This window comes from Oncorhynchus tshawytscha, linkage group LG07 (assembly GCF_018296145.1).
Source record: "Oncorhynchus tshawytscha isolate Ot180627B linkage group LG07, Otsh_v2.0, whole genome shotgun sequence".
Taxonomy (NCBI): Eukaryota; Metazoa; Chordata; class Actinopteri; order Salmoniformes; family Salmonidae; genus Oncorhynchus; species Oncorhynchus tshawytscha.
In genome coordinates this window covers 72,227,631-72,251,296 of record NC_056435.1, presented here as the reverse complement: position 1 = coordinate 72,251,296, position 23,666 = coordinate 72,227,631, and the positions used below count along the sequence as shown (strand labels likewise).

Below are 23,666 nucleotides of genomic sequence, written 5' to 3'. Positions count from 1 at the left end.
ACACACACGCGCACACGCACGCACGCACACGCACACACACACAGAGGATGCTGGCTGCTGACATTTATATTACGTCAAAAACATTGACTCACAGCAACGAGCGGGAAGCAGATCAGATAATGAATGAATGGGCACCATTACTAAATGCTCACACACACACACACACACACACACACACACACACACACACACACCATATTTCTCTCCCTGCAGACTAACACTGGAAACCACTGAAATAGGTAATTAAACCCACTTTAGCCATTATTAGGAGCCCCGTATCCTTGTGACCATCAGATCAGATTCAGCTCATTCTGAAAGTGTTCAGACCCCTTGACTTTTTCCACATTTTGTTACGTTACAGCCTTGTTCTGAAATTGATGACATTTTTATTTATTTTTCTCATCAATCTACACACAAAGCCCCATAGTGACAAAGCAAAAACAGTGTTTTTGGAAATGTGTGCAAATGTATATTTAAAAAATGTATGGAAATATCGCATAAGTATTCAGACCCTTTACTCAGTTCTTTGTTGAAGCACCTTTGTCAGCGATTACAGCCTCAAGTCTTCTTGGGTATGACGCTACAAGCTTGGCACACCTGTATTTGGGGAGTTTCTCCCATTCTTCTCTGCAGATCCCCTCAAGCTTTGTCAGGTTGGATGGGGAGCATCACTGCACTGCTATTTTCAGGTCTCTCCAGAGATGTTCTATCGGGTTCAACTCCGGGCTCTGGCTGGGCCACTCAAGGACATTCAGAGACTTGTCCCGAAGCCACTCCTGCTTTGTCTTGGCTGTGTGCTTAGGGTCGTTGTCCTGTTGGAAGGTGAATCTTCGCCCCCAGTCTGAGGTCCTGAGCGCTCTGGAACAGGGTTTCATCAATGATCTCTGTACTTTTCTCTGTTCATATTTCCCTCGATCCTGACTAGTCTCCCAGTCCCTGCCGCTGAAAAACATCCCCACAGCATGATGCTGCCACCACCACGCTTCACTCTAGGGATGGTGCCAGGTTGCCTCCAGACGTGACGCTTGGCATTCAGGTCAAGCGGGAAGCAGATCAGATAATGAATGAATGGGCACCATTACTAAATGCTTACACACACACACACACACACACACACACACACACACACACACACACACACACACACCATATTTCTCTCCCTGCAGATTAACACTGGAAAACCACTGAAATAGGTCATTAGTCTAAACCCACTTTAGCCATTATTAGGAGCCCCGTATCCTTGTGACCATCCGATTAGATACAGTATCACACCCGACAATCAGTCCAGAGGTAGACATTGTTGCTGTGATGTCGACACAATGTCTCAAGACAACAGTTACCACACCTCCAGGCTTGTGGTACGATGATGTCATTACTGGTGTTGTTTTACTCTCTCTCTCTCTCTCTCTGTCTCTCAGTCTCTCTCTCTCTGTCTCTCCGTCTCTCTCTCTCTGTCTCTCTGTCTCTCTCTCTCTCAGTCTCTCTCTCTCTCTCTCTCTCTTTCTCTCTCTCTCTCTCTCTGCAAATGTTTAAATGTCTGTTGTCCTCTTGCAGAGATATTCAGTTCTGGGAGCTTACCTTCAAGAGCAGATCCTTCCTCTACAAACAGGTAGGTTGTGTATTCCAGCGTCACCGCCAGCCAAGGGTGTCGTTACCGTAGTAATAAAAAACATGATTATTATGCATCGGCGGTGCATGTGAACCCAGACAGTGTTACTCCTCTGTTTTTTTTTTTTAAAGGTGCGTAGGATGACAGGGGCTCTGGTGGCAGTTGGCCAGGGACAGATGTCTGTCTCTGGGGTGAAGGAATTACTGGAGGCCCAGGACTCTCAGGCCTACCCACACAACCTCACATCACCCCCAGAAGGACTCTTCCTCACCAGGGTGGAGTACCACCGGTCAGGTAAGACTTCCCAGTGTGTGTGACTGAAAACTTTAATAGTAGCCGTCAAAAGCAATTGCACTTCCCTTGATTCCTCGCCTCCTCCTCAAAACCCATTGGATTAGAAGGTCAGAGGGGAGCCAATGAGAAGGAGGTGAGGAGAGAAGACGTGAGGAATCAAGGAAGTGCAATTGAGATTCCTCCCCATGTTTCCTCCGTCCTTGTTTCCTCAATTCCTCCCTCAGACGACCTCCTCAGATGAGCTGTGAGGAATTGAGAAAACAATGACGGAGGAAGCAAGGACATTGATGGCAAGTAAAATGTTCAGATACAGTTCACACAATATACAGTGGGGCAATGACAATTACAGGCCTCTCTCATCTTTTTAAGTGGGAGAACTTGCACAATTGGTGGCTGACTAAATACTTTTTTGCCCCACTGTACCTTGTTTTCTATTTGACATTTCTAGAGAAATTATTTTAGGGCACCATCTTTCCTTTCTGATGTCTGTTGTTTTTGTTCTTCCACAGACCTGCAGCTTTACACTCAGGAGGATTCACAGAGTTGATTGCCCTTTTAATGACCTAGGCCCAATCCCAAATGGACCCCTAGACGTTACGCCCTACACATTTGTGGAGATCTGAGAGGATTTGAAAAGCAATTTACTAATCCCTCCAATTTGCCCCTCTGATAGGCTAGGTCAGGGGTGTCAAACTAATTTCATGGAGGGTCTAGTGTCTGCAGGTTTTAGTTTTCTAACACCTAGACACCCAGGTGAGGGGAGGTCTTTACTGAGACCTAGACACCCAGGTGAGGGGAGATCTTTACTGAGACCTAGACAACCAGGTGAGGGGAGTTCCTTACTGAGACCTAGACAACCAGGTGAGGTGAGCTCCTTACTAATTAGTGACCGTAATTCATCAATCAAGTAAATCAAATCAAATCAAATTTATTTATATAGCCCTTCGTACATCAGCTGATATCTCAAAGTGCTGTACAGAAACCCAGCCTAAAACCCCAAACAGCAAGCAATGCAGGTGTAGAAGCACGGTGGCTAGGAAAAACTCCCTAGAAAGGCCAAAACCTAGGAAGAAACCTAGAGAGGAACCAGGCTATGTGGGGTGGCCAGTCCTCTTCTGGCTGTGCCGGGTGGAGATTATAACAGAACATGGCCAAGATGTTCAAATGTTCATAAATGACCAGCATGGTCGAATAATAATAAGGCAGAACAGTTGAAACTGGAGCAGCAGCACAGTCAGGTGGAAGTTGAAACTGGAGCAGCAGCATGGCCAGGTGGACTGGGGACAGCAAGGGGTCATCATGTCAGGTAGTAGATAAGATGAGATACCAGGGATACCAGGAAGTACCAGGGAAGAGCAAAACCCCACTGTCACTCGGTCTTCTGTGCAATGAGTTTGACGCCTGTGGGTCAGGTGGAAGTTTCACCATATTGCTTATACAGTGGGGAGAACAAGTATTTTAAACACTGCCGATTCTGCAGGTTTTCCTACTTACAAAGCACGTAGAGGTCTGTAATTTTTTATCATCGGTACACAACAACTGTGAGAGACGGAATCTAAAACAAAAATCCAGAAAATCACATTGTATGATTTTTAGGTAATTTATTTGCATTTTATTGCATGACATAAGTATTTGATACATCAGAAAAGCAGAACTTAATATTTGGTACAGAAACCTTTGTTTGCAATTACAGAGATCATACGAAATCATACAATGTGATTTTCTGGATTTTTGTTTTAGATTCCGTCTCTCACAGTTGAAGTGTACCGATGATACAAATTACAGACCTCTACATGCTTTGTAAGTAGGAAAACCCGCAAAATCGGCGGTGTATCAAATACTTGTTCTCCCCCACTGTACACATCAAATCCTCTCAGATCTCCACAAAAGTGAATAAGTGGTAGGGTCTAAGGGTCCGTTTGGGATTGGGATTGAGGCATAGCACACTGTCTCTCAACCTCAGGTCCGGGGACCTGTGGGAGACACATAGTGGACATCCTGGTATTGGTATACAAACCTTTATTTCATGTTACACCACAGTGTGTATTCTACTAAGTGGATATGTGTTTCTTGCTGTACTACAAGATGTATAAATATGGTCATAATATCTGTTTTTAAGACTATGTAACCATAAACTTTTAATCTATTGGAGTGATTCAACTGTGTGAGTTAAATATGTTCTCTCTCTCTGGCCAGCCTATAAATAATGTTTCCTGTATTCAGTGTTCCTGGTTCCTTAATTGTACTCAGTATTATAAATGATGTCACTGATCTAACCGCTGCGACTCTACCTCCAGAATTACGATCGCTCATTTCACACTTCTAAACATCAATTCCAAAAAGGGCACTCGCTCGTCTGAATTATCTTCTTTTTTTGTTTGCAGGTGCTTGGTAACGTTTGAATAAAATGAGAAAAAAAGAAGAACCCTCTTTAGACGTAAAGCTTATTAAAAAGCAGTGATACTATCAAGAGCAGTGTGTAGGTTTCTTCTATTTTTTTTCTCAAACAGCCAATCACGAGTCCCCATGTCGAACCAAAGAGTACATGTCAACATGTCCTGTCAGCTGTCAGTCAAACTGCACAACGACAGGGCTCTCATTCCCTAGTCAAACCAAAACTAACGTTTTAAAAGGGATACTTTGGGAATCATCATGCTAGCAGATACCCATAGACTACCAGTCATTGGGCTAACGCTTGTTAGCTTTGGCTCGCGAAACTACCTCTAACTTCCTTCATACTAGGACACAGAGAAAAATAGTATCCACAAAATCATCTCTGGGGAGGTAGATAAAGGGTCTCATTGCCAAAATCCCGAAGTAGCTTCTGTAAAAACTATTGGTCGCTAAATCTGGAGAAATGACAGACAGACCATGTAAAAAAAAAACTGTTGGTCACTAAATCCATCTCGGTGGACCACGTCAAAACGCTTGGCTGGAATGCCCTCATCCGTCTGAGTGGCCAGGCTGTGACTTCCCTCACCCGCTATATACTTATAACTGATTGGTTCTGCCCACTGCTGTCCTGTTAGAACACGATGTTAAGGCTCATCACTGTACTCTCGATAGTCACCACCACACACAGCTGTTTCTATTCGAGGATGTTTCTAGATGTTTCTGTGGTAATCTGAATGACATGGAATCTTATCGTTGTGGTTTTATAAAGACAAAAGAAAATGCACACATTTACAACTATGCAATATACAAATGTTCATGAATAAATGACAAATAGCTTTACACTTACAACATGTCTATTAAGGCTTATAAACACAGTACCGATATAAAACATAAACCTCTTGGAGAGAGAGAGAGAGATAAACCAATTATTTGGAATGACAAAGGGTCAATGTGTATGGCACCCTCTCTCTCTCCAGCCTTGTGTGAGAATCTGCCAGGCTGAGATCTTATCAGATCTGGCGCCACAAAGTCATAAATTACTCTTCACATGAGCAAGCTCCAAGAACCGTCTGGGATGACTCTAGAATGACTGGGATGAGTCTAGAATGACTCTGTGATGACTCTAGAACCCTCTGGGATGACTCTAGAATGACTGGGATGAGTCTAGAATGACTCTGTGATGACTCTAGAACCCTCTGGGATGACTCTAGAATGACTCTGGGATGAGTCTAGAATGACTCTGTGATGACTCTAGAATGACTGGGATGACTCTGGGATGACTCTAGAATGACTCTGGGATGACTCTAGAATGACTCTGTGATGACTCTAGAATGACTCTGGGATGAGTCTAGAATGACTCTGGGATGAGTCTAGAATGACTCTGTGATGACTCTAGAATGACTCTGTGATGACTCTAGAATGACTCTGGGATGAGTCTAGAATGACTCTGTGATGACTCTAGAATGACTGGGATGAGTCTAGAATGACTCTGTGATGACTCTAGAATGACTCTGGGATGACTCTAGAATGACTCTGGGATGACTCTAGAATGACTCTGGGATGACTCTAGAATGACTCTGGGATGACTCTAGAATGACTCTGGGATGACTCTAGAATGACTCTGGGATGACTCTAGAATGACTCTGTGATGACTCTAGAATGACTCTGGGATGACTCTAGAATGACTCTGGGATGAGTCTATAATGACTCTGTGATGACTCTAGAATGACTCTGTGATGACTCTAGAATGACTCTGGGATGACTCTAGAATGACTGGGATGAGTCTAGAATGACTCTGTGATGACTCTAGAACCCTCTGGGATGACTCTAGAATGACTCTGGGATGACTCTAGAACCCTCTGGGATGACTCTAGAATGACTGGGATGACTCTGGGATGACTCTAGAATGACTCTGGGATGACTCTAGAATGACTCTCCCATGGAAGCACAATAAAACACCACTATAGAAAACGCTGTGGTAGCGTCTGCATGCAAAAGATGTTTACCAATACAACCATGAAACCACCTTTGCAACCAATGCAATAACACTTATGGCAGTACTTAATAATATTGCACATGATAAACAATAGGCAAAGCAGCAACTCTAACATTAAAGAACGGTAATACAGTGGGACATGTGTCTGAAGGTTATCAAGGTAACAGGAAGTAATCATTCAGACTTTTCGTGTTGCTGTTGACAGTAAAAAGTCGTCAGAAACATGGCGTCTCCTCCCTTCGGACGACGAAGATGATAAACACTCCGACCTGAGTGGGCGGGTGCAGTGTCCAGATGAACATTTCCAAGTGCTCTGATTGGTTGGGAATAGCAAGCCTATGATGGGTGAGGGATGACTAAGGTAGGCTGGAAAGCCAAATCAACTGAAGTGACTGAGGGGAGAGGAGAGGAGAGGAGAGGAGAGGAGAGGAGAGGAGAGGAGAGGAGAGGAGCAGGACAGACTGTTATGTTGTTGTTGTTGACATTCCCTTTAAAAGCACAAGGAGGCATACTCCATGACAACTTGAGTTTTGTAGACTGGGGCAACTGTGGCTGGGCTCCTCTGCAGGAAAAACATCCTCAGGGAATGAAATACCTCTCCCCAACGTGGCTGAAGAATCAGTGTGAGGTTCCGGAAGGCACCTACACATTCAAGTGTTTTTCTTTATTTGTACTATTTTCTACATTGTAGAATAATAAAGACATCAAAACTATGAAATAACACATATGGAATCATGTAGTAACCAAAAAAAGTTAAAAAAATTTTTTTATATTTGAGATTCTATAAAGCAGCCACCCTTTGCCTTGATGAAAGCTTTGCACACTCTTGGCTTTCTCTCAACAAAATTCATGAGGAATGCTTTTCCAACAGTCTTAAATGAGTTCCCACATATACTGAGCACTTATTGGCTGCTTGTCCTTCACTCTGCAGTCCAACTCATCCCAAATCATCTCAATTGGGTTGAGGTCGGATGATTGTGGAGGCCAGGTCATCTGATGCAACACTCCATCACTCTCCTTGTTCAAATAGCCCTTACACAGCCTGGAGGTGTGTTGGGTCATTGTCCTGTTGAAAAACAAAAGATAGTCCCACTAAGCGCAAACCAGATGGGATGGAGTATCGCTGCAGAATTCTGTGGTTCCTGACAGGTGAATTCTAAATAAATTACAGACAGTGTCACCAGCAAAGCAACCCCACACCACTGTTACTTTAACTCTGTAAAGGATTTATTTGGGCTGCAATTTCTGAGCCTGGTAACTCTAATGAACTTATCCTCTGCAGCAGAGGTAACTCTGGCTCTTCCTTTCCTGTGGTGGTCCTCATGAGAGACAGTTTCATCATAGTGCTTGATGGTTTTTTCGACTGCACTTGAAGGAACTTTAAAAGTTCTTGAAATGTCTTAAAGTAATGATGGACTGTCGTTTCTCTTTGCTTATTTGAGCTGTTCGTGCCATAATATGGACTTGGTCTTTTACCAAATAGGGCTATCTTCTGTATACCACCACTACCATGTCACAACAGAACTGATTGGCTCCAACGCATTTAGAAGAATATTCCACAGGCACACCTGTTAATAGAAATGCATTCCAAGTGACTACCTCATGAAGCTGGTTGAGAGAATGCCAAGTGTGTGCAAAGCTATCATTAAGGAAAAGGGAGGCTACTTTGAAGAATCTCAAATATAAAACTTATTTTGATTGGTTGATTGGTTTAACACTGTTTTGGTTACTACATGATTCCATATGTGTTACTTCATAGCTTTGTTGTCTTCATTATTATTCTACAATGTATAAAGGGGTGTCCAAACTTTGGACTGGTACTGTAACTTATCTACGTAGACACACACACACACACACACACACACACACACACACACACACACACACACACACACACACACACACACACACACACACACACACACACACACACACACACACAACTATGATTAACACGACTTGACATGTGCTGCGTTCTTAATTTACGTAGTGATTGAATATTGTTCCCTCTCGAGCCACACGGTGGCAGTGAACACATGGAAAGGTCCTGCACTGTTGATATGAAACATTGAACCGTAAAAAACATTAGTGTCACGGCAGCAGCATTAAGACTTCCGTTTCATCTGATTTTGCCTTCAAAATAAAAGTGTGCAGTTAAACGGTATGTGTACAATACGAAATCCCCCCCAAAATGTTGTAGTTTTTCATAGTCATAGCGCATAATGTTACAATTATGTTACACAATTATAATTACATCAGGGAAAAATCTAAACTGAATAAAATCACTACTTTATATAAGATAAAGAAGATTATAAGGTGGCGCACATTGAGAAATGGATATGTTTTTAATGGAATTGTCTGTTATGTACATGACCGGTCCTACGCTTAAAATGGTTTCTTGTTTCTTACAGATCTTATCACGGTTTTAATTTGTTTCCAGTTTGCTTGAGATGTATAGAGAAATAATAATAGGCACTAACTCCGCCGTGGTTCGTTGGACATGTGGGAATAATGAACGTCGTGTTTGGATAAACGCCCATAATAATGTATATGGTTTAATAATAATAATGTATATGTAAACACAGGCTTGGGAGATGTTATACGTTTTGTTCTAAGCCTGTTCATTTTTCAACTCCACAGTTAACTCTATCACCGCAGACAACAGCGTCACATTCAGTACAGTCAACTCCACAGTTAACTCTATCACCGCAGACAACAGCGTCACATTCAGTACAGTCAACTCCACAGTTAACTCTATCACCGCAGACAACAGCGTCACATTCAGTACAGTCAACTCCACAGTTAACTCTATCACCGCAGACAACAGCGTCACATTCAGTACAGTCAACTCCACAGTTAACTCTATCACCGCAGACAACAGCGTCACATTCAGTACAGTCAACTCCTACTAATCCTTCTTCACCACCTCCTTCCTCACCTTCTCCTTCCTCACCACCTCCTTCTTCACCACCTCCTTCTTCACCACCTCCTTCTTCACCACCTCCTTCCTCACCACCTCCTTCCTCACCACCTCCTTCTTCACCACCTCCTTCTTCACCACCTCCTTCCTAACCACCTCCTTCCTCACCACCTCCTTCTTCACCACCTCCTTCCTCACCACCTCCTTCTTCACCACCTCCTTCTTCACCACCTCCTTCTTCACCACCTCCTTCCTCACCACCTCCTTCCTCACCACATCCTTCTTCACCACCTCCTTCCTCACCACCTCCTTCTTCACCACCACCCTTTCTCACCACCTCCTTCTTCACCACCTCCTTCCTCACCACCTTCTTCCTCACCACCTCCTTCTTCACCACCTCCTTCCTCACCACCACCTCCTTCTTCACCACCTCCTTCCTCACCACATCCTTCACCACCTCCTTCCTCACCACCTCCTTTTTCTTCACCACCTCCTTCCTCACCACCTCCTTCTTCACCACCTCCTTCCTCACCACATCCTTCACCACCTCCTTCATCACCACCTCCTTCCTCACCACCATCTCCTTCACCACCTCCTTCCTCACCACCATCTCCTTCACCACCTCCTTCCTCACCACCATCTCCTTCACCACCTCCTTCCTCACCACCTCCTTACTATTGCTGCCTACTCCTTCCTGTATTCCATATACTATGATTCACATTGTGCCCAATGAATTGGGTGGAGTAAAAGGCCAGCAACATTCTGTATTATTCAACACCCCATGAAATGACACCATATATACATTCTACAATACTTTTACTGTAGCACCTATTTCAATCACAGTGATTAGCATTGGGGGCATTTATTTGACCTTGGAACATGTTTGAAAACCCCAAATGTCACTTAAATATGAACACATGTGACTAATTAATGTTAATGTTTAGATAATTATTTTTCACATCATGAATAAATTCAGGTATTGACACTTTTCTAAAATTACGTGGGGGACTTTTATTTAGAACGTTTCTGAAATTCCGTAACCCGGATGTACTTTCTTAGTGTTGATGACGAAAAAAGCAACAACAGTGCAGATAATATTGGCACATCTAGCTATGTATTAAAGTCAGGAACCATGGTCAAAGTGAACTTCTGTGCCATGCTATTGCGTAGGCTTATGTGACCGTTTGCTGCTTCACTTTTCTCGTGTTTGTAATTATTAGATAAGAAATAGCGGAGCCGGTGAATATACTTTGCAATGGCCGGTTAGCTAAATTGGCTGAAATGTCATTCTCAGTCTTGTTGTAGCTCCATTTATATGAAAGCGCATTGCAATCATGACGCTTCCAGCTCTGCAGAACACCAGTGTGCTCTACCGAAGAATACTGTCGCAGTTCCCTCAAGACATCAGCCTCGCATTTGCCTATGGATCTGGAGTATTCAAACAAAATGGAACTAGCCAAGGTCAAATGGGGGTAAGTCGTGAGACATAATATATTCTTTAGTATATGCATGTCATTAGACGAAATGATACAGACTTCGGCAGTAGGCTAGGACGCCTGGGTGCCAGTGTGCCCTCTTGCCAATTTATGGAACCGTCTGTCATGCCAAACTTTAAGAAGACAACATGCACGACTAGCAAGAGCGCAGAAATATATATATATATATATATATATATATATATATATATATACAAAAGTATGTGGACACTTCTTCAAATTAGTGTATTTGGCTATTTCAGCCACACCCGTTTCTGACAGGTGTATAAAATCGGGCACACGGCCATGCAATCTCCATAGACAAACATTGACAGTAGAATGGCCCGTACTGAAGAGCTCAGTGACTTTCTATGTGGGACTGTCATAAGATGCTACCTTTACAACAAGTTGCATTTCTGCCCTGCTAGAGCTGCCCCCCCGGTCAACTGTAAGTGCTGTTATTGTGAGATGGCAACGTCTAGGAGCAACAACGCATTAGCGGGCGTAGTGTGTAAAAGAAAAACACGTCTGTCCTCGGTTGCAACACTCACTACAAGGCTAAGATCACCATCCACAATGCCAAGCGTCGGCAGGAGTGGCGTTAAGCTCGCCGCCAATGGACTCTGGCGTGATGAATCACTCACTCTAGACGCATCTAGGTTTTGGCGGATGCCAGGAGAAAGCTACATGCCTCAATAGAATGCTACCTGTCCCGATGCATAGTGCCAACTGTAAAGTTTGGTGGAGGAGGAATAATAATGGTCTGGGGCTGTTTTTCCTGGTTCGGGCCCCTTAGTTCCAGAGAAGGGAAATCTTAACGCTACAGCATACAATGACATTCTAGGTGATTCTGTGCTTCCAACTTTGTGGCAAAAGTTTGGGGAAGGCCCTTTCCTGTTTCAGCATGACAATTCCCCCGCGCTAAAAGCGAGGTCCATACAGAAATAGTTTGTTGAAATCGGTGTGGAAGAACTTGACTGGCCTGCACAGAGCCCTGACCTCAACCCCATTGAACACCTTTGGGATGAATTGGAATGCTGACTGCGAGCCAGGCCTAATCACCCAACATCAGTGTCCGACCTCACTAACGTTCTTGTGGCTGAATGGAAGCAAGTCCCCGCAGCAATGTTCCAACATCTAGTGGAAAACCTTCCCAGAAGAGTGGAGGCTGTTATAGCAGCAATGTTCCAACATCTAGTGGAAAGCCTTCCCAGAAGAGTGGAGGCTGTTATAGCAGCAAAGGGGGGAACAACTCCATATTAATGCCCATGATTTATGGAATGAGATGGTCGACGAGCAGGTGTCCACATACTTTTGGTCGTGTAGGGTAGATATCAATACCGTGGTTGTTGAAATACAACGCTGCTGCAGAAGGAACAACCTTGTCGTGTTCCTCTTCTGTGTCTGTTACAGGAATTAAATTCCTACATGTTTTAATACCCAATTTAATTAAACACTCTGTCCACTTCTAAGAATTTGTAAGACTCTTATTTGCATAAAATGGACAGCGACCAGTCTCAAAATCAATCAGCAGCATTTATTGTCGAGAGTACTGAACACGATACAGTTTACCACAGGTTATAAACTGAAAATGACGTCATTAGTTTTCGAACTGTCCCGTCTCTTCTCCACTCTGGTATAAAGGCAGTATAGTTCTCAAGCCTTCCCACATCGTCTCCCAACAATTTAATATAATTTATGACCGAGCCAAGGTCTTCCTGTGTAGATAAGCATTCTAGCCAGTCTGCCTATAAGTTCATTCATTTCTACCAAGGAACAGACCGTCATTGTTCTAAATCTTGATTATATTTACACACATTATATTCAGTACTAGGATTAAAAGAACATTCATACATCTATACAGTAACATAATAGTATTCTGATTAGTCAGTCCTGATTGAAATGTTTACATAATTAGTCATTATTGATAAAAATCCTTGAACAATATAACTGACGAGCATCTCTTCTCCCCCTCCCAGAAAAACATGCTGGATTTTGTGTTCGCTGTAGACGATCCAGTCACCTGGCACACCATGAACCTGATGCAGAACAGAAAACATTATTCTGTATTAAAGTTCCTGGGTCCTAGGAAGATCAGCCGGATACAGGAAGAACACGGGGCTGGGGTGTACTACAACACCTTAATACCTGTGGATGGAAGGGTAGGCGTGTATGTTTTAGGTATTCCCTCCAACGTCAGTTAGACCAAGGAGCTGATCGTGGAGCCCATCGACATCCGAGTGTCTGCAGGGCCGAGTGTCTGCAGGGCCGAGTGTCTGCAGGGCCGAGTGTCTGCAGGGCCGAGTGTCTGCAGGGCCGAGTGTCTGCAGGGCCGAGTGTCTGCAGGGCCGAGTGTCTGCAGGGCCGAGTGTCTGCAGGGCCGAGTGTCTGCAGGGCCGAGCGTCTGCAGGGCCGAGCGTCTGCAGGGCCGAGCGTCTGCAGGGCCGAGCGTCTGCAGGGCCGAGCGTCTGCAGGGCCGGCGTCTGCAGGGCCGAGCGTCTGCAGGGCCGAGCGTCTGCAGGGCCGAGCGTCTGCAGGGCCGAGCGTCTGCAGGGCCGAGCGTCTGCAGGGCCGAGCGTCTGCAGGGCCGAGCGTCTGCAGGGCCGAGCGTCTGCAGGGCCGAGCGTCTGCAGGGCCGAGCGTCTGCAGGGCCGAAATACTTATTTTCCACCATAATTTGCAAATAAATTCATAAAAAATCCTACAAAGTGATTTTCTGGATTTTTTCCCCTCATTTTGTCTGTCATAGTTGAAGTGTACCTATGATGAAAATTACAGGCCTCTCTCATCTTTTTAAGTGGGAGAACTTGCACAATTGGTGGCTGACTAAATACTTTTTTGCCAAACTGTAATTCTATAGTCACTCCCACTAAGGCCAGTTTAGAATGGTTGATGTCTCAGGTTTATATGCGCTGTGTGCAATAGTCTGGGGATGAGGTTTCTACAATTATAGAAAAACAAGTCAACTTGTAGATAGCTTTGTTTAAAAAAAACTGTCGATGTGCTCTTGAGCAAGGCACTTCAGCCTAATGTGCTCCAGGGGCACCGTGCTACTATGGCAGACCCAGTAAAACAACACATTTCACTGCACCTCTCCAAAACATTTCACTGCACCTCTCCAAACACATTTCACTGCACCTCTCCAACATCTTGTTTTAATCTGGCTCGTCTCTGTAACCTAAAGATCTTCTCTCTCTCTTGACAGATAATGAAGTATGGCGTGATCAGTACTGACTCTCTGATTGACGACCTGCTCCACTGGAAGACCATGTATATTGCTGGCAGACTGCACAAACCGGTAGGTGTTGGTCCCTGTGGCAGAGGTGACTGCACAAACCGGTAGGTGTTGGTCCCTGTGGCAGAGGTGACTGCACAAACCGGTAGGTGTTGGTCCCTGTGGCAGAGGTGACTGTAACCTAGATCAGAGGTGACTGTAACCTAGATCAGAGGTGACTGTAACCTAGATCAGAGGTGACTGTAACCTAGATCAGAGGTGACTGTAACCTAGATCAGAGGTGACTGTAACCTAGAGCAGAGGTGACTGTAACCTAGAGCAGAGGTGACTGTAACCTAGAGCAGAGGTTTGTTGAGCATGTACATAACCATGATGGTGGTCATGTGATCACAGATACAACCAGGCGATGGAACTATAAGTTTAGTTACAATTCAGTCGTGCACCATGGTTTTGGTACCTGACTGCTGTGCAGGGTGAGAACAGGAAGCTGACTATGTTATTGTTGTGTAGGTGAAGATCCTAGTGCAGGGTGAGAACAGGAAGCTGACTATGTTGTTGTTGTGTAGGTGAAGATCCTAGTGCAGGGTGAGAACAGGTGACTGTTAAGGTGAAGATCCTAGATGCAGGATGAGACTGGAAGCTGACTATGTTGTTGTGTGTGGTGAAGATCCTAGTGCAGGGTGAGAACAGGAAGCTGACTGTTATTGTTGTGACTGAAGATCCTAGTGCAGGGTGAGAACAGGAAGCTGACTATGTTATTGTTGTGTAGGTTTGGATCCTGAGCAGGGTGAGAACAGGAACTGACTATGTTATTGGTGGTGAAGATCCTAGTGCAGGATGAGAACAGAAGCTGACTATGTTATTGTGTAGGTGAAGATCCAGTGCAGGGTGAGAACAGGAACTATGACTGTTATTGTGTACAAGATCAGTGCAGGGTGAGAACAGGAAGCTGGTTTTGTGTACCTGAAGATCCTGTGCAGGGTGAGAACAGGAAGCTGACTATGTTATTGTTGTGTAGGTGAAGATCCTAGTGCAGGGTGAGAACAGGAAGCTGACTATGTTGTTGTTGTGTAGGTGAAGATCCTAGTGCAGGGTGAGAACAGGAAGCTGACTGTTATTGTGTAGGTGAAGATCCTAGTGCAGGGTGAGAACAGGAAGGTGACTATGTTGTTGTTGTTTAGGTGAAGATCCTAGTGCAGGGTGAGAACAGGAAGCTGACTATGTTATTGTTGTTTAGGTGAAGATCCTAGTGCAGGGTGAGAACAGGAAGGTGACTATGTTGTTGTTGTTTAGGTGAAGATCCTAGTGCAGGGTGAGAACGGGAAGATGCGTGCTGCGTTGGTGGGGAACCTGAAGAGCGCTGTGACTGCCTCCTTCCTCATGCTGCCTGAGAGTTTCTCTGAAGAGGACCTGCTCCTGCAGATTGCCGGGCTCTCCTACGCCGGTGACTAGACTTTTAGTTACATTTGAATTATTTAGGGGCAACGTAACATTACTTCATTTTAAATAAAGTAAACAAACACCTAAGTAGCTGCTATCTGCAAAGTCAATGTTAAGCACAATGAGTTGTTTTCGTTTTTCTTCCTAAGCTGTTGACGAGTGTAACATTACTGTTATGCTTCACCGTCAAAATGGTGGGACGTTTTTGTTAGTTTTAGTGTTCGGCAGTTTTTTAAATTTTTACCCCAGCTTGTTTGAACACACAATTTTGTTTTTATTGAGGCAGAGCTGAAAGTTCGGTAGCTGAAGTCTTTTACTGCCCTTCTTCAGTGATTGGTCAGGATTCTTCAATTAAGTTTTTCTGCCCTTCTTCAGTGATTGGTCAGGATTCTTCAATTAAGTTTTTCTGCCCTTCTTCAGTAATTGGTCAGGATTCTTCAATTAAGTTTTTCTGATTGGTCAGGATTCTTCAATTAAGTTTCTTCAGTGATTGGTCAGTTCTTCAATTAAGTTTTTCTGCCCTTCTTCAGTGATTGGTCAGGATTCTTCAATTAAGTTTTTCTGCCCTTCTTCAGTGATTGGTCAGGATTCTTCAATTAAGTTTTTCTGCCCTTCTTCAGTGATTGGTCAGGATTCTTCAATTAAGTTTTTCTGCCCTTCTTCAGTGATTGGTCAGGATTCTTCAATTAAGTTTTTCTGCCCTTCTTCAGTGATTGGTCAGGATTCTTCAATTAAGTTTTTCTGCCCTTCTTCAGTGATTGGTCTTCAATTAAGTTTTTCTGCCCTTCAGTGATTGGTCAGGATTCTTCAATTAAGTTTTTCTGCCCTTCTTCAGTGATTGGTCAGGATTCTTCAATTAAGTTTTTCTGCCCTTCAGTGATTGGTCAGGATTCTTCAATTAAGTTTTTCTGCCCTTCTTCAGTGATTGGTCAGGATTCTTCAATTAAGTTTTTCTGCCCTTCTTCAGTGATTGGTCAGGATTCTTCAATTAAGTTTTTCTGCCCTTCTTCAGTGATTGGTCAGGATTCTTCAATTAAGTTTTTCTGCCCTTCTTCAGTGATTGGTCAGGATTCTTCAATTAAGTTTTTCTGCCCTTCTTCAGTGATTGGTCAGGATTCTTCAATTAAGTTTTTCTGCCCTTCAGTGATTGGTCAGGATTCTTCAATTAAGTTTTTCTGCCCTTCTTCAGTGATTGGTCAGGATTCTTCAATTAAGTTTTTCTGCCCTTCTTCAGTGATTGGTCAGGATTCTTCAATTAAGTTTTTCTGCCCTTCTTCAGTGATTGGTCAGGATTCTTCAATTAAGTTTTTCTGCCCTTCTTCAGTGATTGGTCAGGATTTTTTCTTTTTGTTGTCATGCAACGAGAGACGACAGGTTTCCAAGTACGTTTTCTCACGTGAGAAATACTGCATCGAACATGATGTCCAATTACGCAACTAAGACCTAAACAAGAAATATGTCATTCATGTTGAGGACATGTTACGGTTTTGTTGTTGGTTGTACGACAAAGCGTAATATTATTTTCTAGTTTTCCGAGGCACAGACGTTTGTGACGTTTGTTTATTTATTTTATTTTATTTTAACTCATGCTAGTATACAAACGCTTTTTTTTAAAAATGTTTTATTTTTATTTAAACTAGGGAAGTCAGTTAAGAACAAATTCTTATTTTCAATGACGGCCTAGGAACTGTGGGTTAACTGCCTGTTCAGGGGCAGAACGACAGATTTGTACCTTGTCAGCTCAGGGATTTGAACTTGCAACCTTCCGGTTACTAGTCCAATGCTCTAACCACTAGGCTACGCTGCTGCCCCTTTAATACTCGCCCCGTTTTGCGTCCCAATTCACCCCCCTCGAACACTTCATTTACATGCATTTAAAATTGGTGGGAACTCCCTCCACGCAATGCACCAATCAAATGCTTCTCAAATCCATGACGGGGAGTGAAAAACGCACACATGGTGAGAAGGGTGGAGAATATTGGTTATTAGTGTAACTGTTCTGCTGGTTGGTTGTGAAACTGTCTGTTGTCCCACCACACCCAAGGGGATTTCAGGATGGTGATTGGAGAAGACCGGTCCAAGGTGGCTAACATTGTCAAGGAAAACGTCCAACACTTCCGCATCCTCTACAACAATATTCTGCAAGAGTGTCCACAGGTGGTGTACAAGCCACAGCAGGGGAAACTGGAGGTGAGAAGTGTGTGTGGGTCTGGCCTCCATCCCAATTGTGTTCATATGATAGTGTGTATACATTCTATATCAGGGCTCTTCAACCCTGTTCCTGGAGAGATACCATCCTGTAGGTTTTAACTCCGACCCTGTTCCTGGAGAGATACCCTCCTGTAGGTTTTAACTCCAACCCTGTTCCTGGAGAGATACCCTCCTGTAGGTGTGTTGAAGTCTGGAGGGTCAGTTTGTCCAGCTGACGCCCCTCCCCAGGACCCCTAACCAGCTGACGCCCCTCCCCAGGGCCCCTAACCAGCTGACGCCCCTCCCCCAGGGCCCCTAAACAGCTGACGCCCCTCCCCAGGACCCCTAAACAGCTGACGCCCCTCCCCAGGGCCCCTAAACAGCTGACGCCCCTCCCCAGGGCCCCTAAACAGCTGACGCCCCTCCCCAGGGCCCCTAAACAGCTGACGCCCCTCCCCAGGGCCCCTAAACAGCTGACGCCCCTCCCCCAGGGCCCCTAACCAGCTGACGCCCCTCCCCAGGGCCCCTAACCAGCTGACGCCCCTCCCCCAGGGCCCCTAACCAGCTGACGCCCCCTCCCCCAGGGCCCCTAACCAGCTGACGCCCCCTCCCCCAGGGCCCCTAACCAGCTGACGCCCCTAACCCCCCTCCCCCAGGGCCCCTAACCAGCTGACGCCCCTCCCCCAGGGCCCATAACGTGTGTGTGTTCTAGGTGTGTAATATGAGTAAATCTTCCAGGTGGATAAGAGTCCAGAGGGTCAGTTTGTCCAGCTAATGGCCCTCCCCAGGACCCTGCAGCAGAGGATCACACGACTGGTGGACCCGCCTGGGAAGAACAGGGACGTGGAGGAGATACTACTACAGGTGGCCCAGGACCCCGACTGTGGTTCTGTGGTGCAGCAAGGTATATAGTTCAGTGGACCTGTAGACCTGTAGCCAAAGGTTGCTGGTTCGAATCCTGGGCAAGGCGATGAAACGAGGGTTGAATCGATCTGACAGCTGGTGCTGCTAAACATAATAACTAATGTACAATATATATGACTAATGTGTATGACTAATGATGTACATGATGTATGAGCTATGGTTGAAGTCGGAAGTTTACATACACTTAGGATGGAATCATTAAAACTCGTTTTTCAACCACTCCACAAATGTCTTGTTAACAAACTATAGTTTTGGCAAGTCGGTTAGGACATCTACTTTGTGCATGACAAGTCATTTTTCCAACAATTGTTTACAGACAGATTATTTCACTTATAATTCACTGTATCACAATTCCAGTGGGTCAGAAGTTTACATACACTATGTTGACTGTGCCTTTAAACAGCTTGGAAAATTCCAGAAAATTACGTCATGGCTTTAGAAGCTTCTGATAGGCTAATTGACATAATTTGAGTTAATTGGAGGTGTACCTGTGGATGTATTTCAAGGCCTACCTTCATACTCAGTGCCTCTTTGCTTAACATCATGGGAAAATCAAAAGAAATCAGCCAAGACCTCAGGAAAACAATTGTTGACCTCCACAAGTCTGGTTCATCTTTGGGTGCAATTTTCAAATGCCTGAAGGCACCACGTTCATCTGTACAAACAATAGTACGCAAGTATAACCACCATGGGACCACGCAGCCGTCATACCGCTCAAGAAGGAGATGTGTTCTGTCTCCTAGAGATGAATGTACTTTGGTGCGAAAAGTGCAAATCAATCCCAGAACAACAGCAAAGGACCTTGTGAAGATGCTGGAGGAAACAGGTACAAAAGTATCTATATCCACAGTAAAACAAGTTCTATATCAACATAACCTGAAAGGCCGCTCAGCAAGGAAGAAGCCACTGCTCCAAAACCGCCATAAAAAAGCCAGACTACAGTTTGCAACTGCACAGGGGGACAAAGATTGTACTTTTTTGGAGAAATGTCCTCTGGTCTGATGAAACAAAAATAGAACTGTTTGGCCATAATGACCATCGTTATGTTTGGAGGAAAAAGGGGGAGGCTTGCAAGCCTAAGAACACCATCCCAACCGTGAAGCATGGGGGTGGCAGCATCATGTTGTGGGGGTGCTTTGCTGCAGGAGGGACTGGTGCACTTCACAAAATAGATGGCATCATGAGGTAGGAAAATGCTGTGGATATATTGAAGCAACATCTCAAGACATCAGTCAGGAAGTTAAAGCTTGGTCGCAAATGGGTCTTCGAAATGGACAATGACCCCAAGAATACTTCCAAAGTTGTGGAAAAATGGCTGAAGGACAACAAAGTCAAGGTATTGGAGTGGCCATCACAAAGCCCTGAACTCAATCCTATAGAAAATGTGTGGGCAGAACTGAAAAAGCATGTGTGAGCAAGGAGGCCTACAAACCTGACTCAGTTACACCAGCTCTGTCTGGAGGAATGGGACAAAATTCACCCAACTTATTGTGGGAAGCTTGTGGAAGGCTACCCGAAACGTTTGACCCAAGTTAAAACATGTAAAGGCAATGCTACCAAATACTAATTGAGTGTATGTAAACTTCTTTCTGACAGTCGTGGCCAAAAGTTTTGAGAATGACACACACAAATGTTCAGAGTCTGCTGCCTCAGTTTGTATGATGGCAATTTGCATTTACTCCAGAATGTTATTTAGAGTGATCAGATGAATTGCAATTAATTGCAAAGTCCCTCTTTGCCATGCAAATGAACTGAATCCCCCAAAAGCATTCCCACTGCGTTTCAGCCCTGCCACAAAAGGACCAGATTGAAAAAAAAAGACAGCCGCACACTCTAGGAGCTCAGATGCAAAAATTGATTATACCTTGATGAAGGTAGCTTAGCTGTCAATGTTGGTAATTACATTTTTGCATCTGAGCTCCTAGAGTGTGTGGCTCTCTTTTATTTTCACGTTTTCTACTCCGCTAGCAAGCACCTCACCTAAATAGGTGTTTCTTTTTCTTTTCCAAAAGGACTTGCTTACATCATGTCAGTGATTCTCTCGTTAACACAGGTGTGAGTGTTGACAAGGCTGGAGATCACTCTGTCAAGCTGATTGAGTTTGAATGACAGACTGGGAGCTTCAAAGGGAGGGTGGTGCTTGGAATCATTGTTCTTCCTCTGTCAACCATGGTTACCTGCAAGGAAACATGTGCCGTCATCATTGCTTTGCACAAAAAGGGCTTCACAGGCAAGTATATTGCTGCCAGTAAGATTGCACCTAAATCAACCATTTATCGGCTCTTCAAGGAGAGCAGTTCAATTGTTGTGAAGAAGGCTTCAGGGAGCCCAAGAAAGTCCAGCAAGCGCCAGAACCGTCTCCTAAAGTTGATTCAGCTGCGGGATCGGGGCACCAGTAGTACAGAGCTTGCTCAGGAATGGCAGCAGGCAGGTGTGAGTGCATCTGTACGCACAGTGAGGCGAAGACTTTTGGAGGATGGCCTGGTGTCAAGAAGGGCAGCAAAGAAGCCACTTCTCTCCAGGAAAAACATCAGCGACAGACTGATATTCTGCAGAAGGTACAGGGATTGGACTGCTGAGGACTGGGGTAAAGTCATTTTCTCTGATGAATCCCCTTCCCGATTGTTTGGGGCATCCGGAAAAAAGCTTGTCCTGGAGAAGACAAGGTGAGCGCTACCATCAGTCCTGTGTCATGCCAACAGTAAAGCATCCTGAGACCATTCATGTGTGGGGTTGCTTCTCAGCCAAGGGAGTGGGCTCGCTCACAATTTTGCCTAAGAACACAGACATGAATAAAGAATGGTACCAACACATCCTCCGAGAGCAACTTCTCCCAACCATCCAGGAACAGTTTGGTGATGAACAATGCCTTTTCCAGCATGATGGAGCACCTTGCCATAAGGCAAAGTGATAACTAAGTGGCTCGGGGAACAAAACATCGATGTTTTGGGTCCATGGCCAGGAAACTCCCCAGACCTTAATCCCATTGTGAACTTGTGGTCAATCCTCAAGAGGCGGGTGGACAAACAAAACCCCACAAATTCTGACAAACTCCAAGCATTGATTATGCAAAAATGGGCTGCCATCAGTCAGGATGTGGCCCAGAAGTTAATTGACAGCATGCCAGGGCGGATTGCAGAGGTCTTGAAAAGGGGGGTCAACACTGCAAATATTGACTATTTGCATCAACTTCATGTAATTGTCAATAAAAGCCTTTGACACTTATGAAATGCTTGTAATTATACTTCAGTATTCCATAGTAACATCTGACAAAAATATCTAGACACTGAGGCAACAGACTTTGGAACGACTGTATGTAAACTTCTGACCCACTGTGAATGTGATGAAATAAATAATTCTCTCTACTATTATTCTTACATTTCACATTCTTAAAATAAAGTGGTGATCCTAACTGACGTAAAGACAGGGAATTTTTACTAGGAATAAATGTCAGAAATTGTGAATAAACTGAGTTTAAATGTATTTGGCTAAGGTGTATGTAAACTTCTGACTGTATATAAAACCCTGGATTGCTATGTATTGGCCAGAGGCTTTGAAGCCACCAGTCGGCCATATTGTCTCAGTAGGACCAGTCCTCCATAGGAATACATGGAATTCTACAGTACTAAATGCTTCAAGGGCAAAATTACATGTATTTAAGTATTTTTGTTGTAGTGGATCCAATAACATGAGTAATTTCCCAAAAAATGTTTAGATTTTTAAAAAATGTGTTTAGCGCGCATAATATAATTTAAAAGTATGCATTTAGGTGTGTAAATGTGGAATGAATGTAGACCTTAAAGGAGAATTCCACCCTGATCCACAAATCCACTCGTTCCTCTAATTTAGTGTCAGACTAATAGGTGAGAACAGTATATTTTTTTTTTGTGAACAAATGTTTCATTTTGTCGTTATAATAAGGTTGGTAGCAGCACGTGGAAATCTGTTGCAGCTCAAGTCGACTACAAAAACCCACAATGCAATGCGCTCTCAATGGGCTGGCTGGCTAGCTAGCTAGCTAGCTAGCTAGCTATGATCAATGGCTCATTCGAGAGAAGACAACCTCCCGCGTTATGACATCGGCCGGTATTAAATCTGACATGTATGATAGACGTTTTCGCGATCTAAAAGTCGTATTCCTATAAACAATCCTATCGACTTGATTCAATAGACAATTTTTTTTTGTCAATTTTGCATTGATATCAGAGGTATCTCTTTCACTCCAGTCATCACTCTGTTGAAGTTTATCGCTGGCTTCAAAACAGTGCCCCCTACCAGTCATCTAGTGTGTGTGTGTGTGTGTGTGTGTGTGTGTGTGTGTGTGTATATATATCATTGACCCAGACTCTTTTGTTTCTTTCCTACAGGGATATCGTCAATAGTGAAGTCGTCAAGCATAACTCAGACCGCCAAAGGAATCGCCACGGCTGGTAAAAGAAAAGAATAGTTTGCATCTATTATTATATATTTAATTAATTTGAGGATATCAACACTAAGTACACATACAACATACAGTGCAGATGTACAGGTCTACCTGACTGTGTTCTCCTCATACAGGGCAGATGTACAGGTCTACCTGACTGTGTTCTCCTCATACAGGGCAGATGTACAGGTCTACCTGACTGTGTTCTCCTCATACAGTGCAGATGTACAGGTCTACCTGACTGTGTTCTCCTCATACAGGGCAGATGTACAGGTCTACCTGACTGTGTTCTCCTCATACAGGGCAGATGTACAGGTCTACCTGACTGTGTTCTCCTCATACAGGGCAGATGTACAGGTCTACCTGACTGTGTTCTCCTCATACAGGGCAGATGTACAGGTCTACCTGACTGTGTTCTCCTCATACAGGGCAGATGTACAGGTCTACCTGACTGTGTTCTCCTCATACAGGGCAGATGTACAGGTCTACCTGACTGTGTTCTCCTCATACAGGGCAGATGTACAGGTCTACCTGACTGTGTTCTCCTCATACAGGGCTGCTGAAGTCGCTGTCCTACAGCACCAAGAAGCTCCAGAAGATGTGGAAGGGCTGGAGAATGAAGACGCCTTGATCCTCCCAGTTATATTTAAGCAATAAGGCCCGAGGGGGTGTGGTATATGGCCAATATACCACGGCTAAGGGCTGTTCTTACATACGTACGTATGAACGACGCAACGCGGAGTGCCTGGACACAGCCCTTAGACGT

At 44.3% G+C, this 23,666-nt stretch overlaps 2 protein-coding genes across 7 annotated transcripts in view; both read left to right on the top strand.

Annotated features, from left to right (window-relative positions):
• The window catches only part of pusl1 (pseudouridine synthase like 1), a 59,300-nt gene extending 56,523 nt beyond the window's left edge, over positions 1-2,777 (top strand). For 3 of the 4 annotated variants that reach the window (XM_042324910.1, XM_042324907.1, XM_042324909.1), the window contains 3 exons: positions 1,555-1,609; positions 1,741-1,903; positions 2,413-2,777. In XM_042324910.1, the coding sequence (XP_042180844.1) occupies positions 1,555-1,609; positions 1,741-1,903; positions 2,413-2,450 (256 nt within the window). In that variant the 3' untranslated portion in view covers positions 2,451-2,777. Of the gene's footprint in view, positions 1-1,554; positions 1,610-1,740; positions 1,904-2,127; positions 2,355-2,412 lie in introns of those variants that run through there. The other variant, XM_042324908.1, reaches the window with a different exon arrangement.
• Positions 2,778-10,258: 7,481 nt separating this feature from the next.
• tamm41 (TAM41 mitochondrial translocator assembly and maintenance homolog) lies at positions 10,259-23,666 on the top strand. 3 transcript variants are annotated; one of them, XM_042324904.1, is made up of 8 exons: positions 10,259-10,685; positions 12,668-12,850; positions 13,894-13,986; positions 15,217-15,367; positions 17,408-17,553; positions 18,292-18,457; positions 22,845-22,907; positions 23,455-23,665. In XM_042324904.1, exons 1-8 carry the CDS (start codon positions 10,548-10,550, stop codon positions 23,529-23,531), a joined length of 1,017 nt encoding a protein of 338 aa, XP_042180838.1. In that variant the 5' UTR covers positions 10,259-10,547; the 3' UTR covers positions 23,532-23,665. The 3 variants fall into 3 exon arrangements, with proteins under 3 accessions (XP_042180838.1, XP_042180839.1, XP_042180840.1); XM_042324905.1 differs by lacking the exon at positions 12,668-12,850 and having other exon boundaries at positions 23,455-23,666; XM_042324906.1 differs by lacking the exons at positions 10,259-10,685; positions 12,668-12,850; positions 13,894-13,986 and adding an exon at positions 14,011-14,068.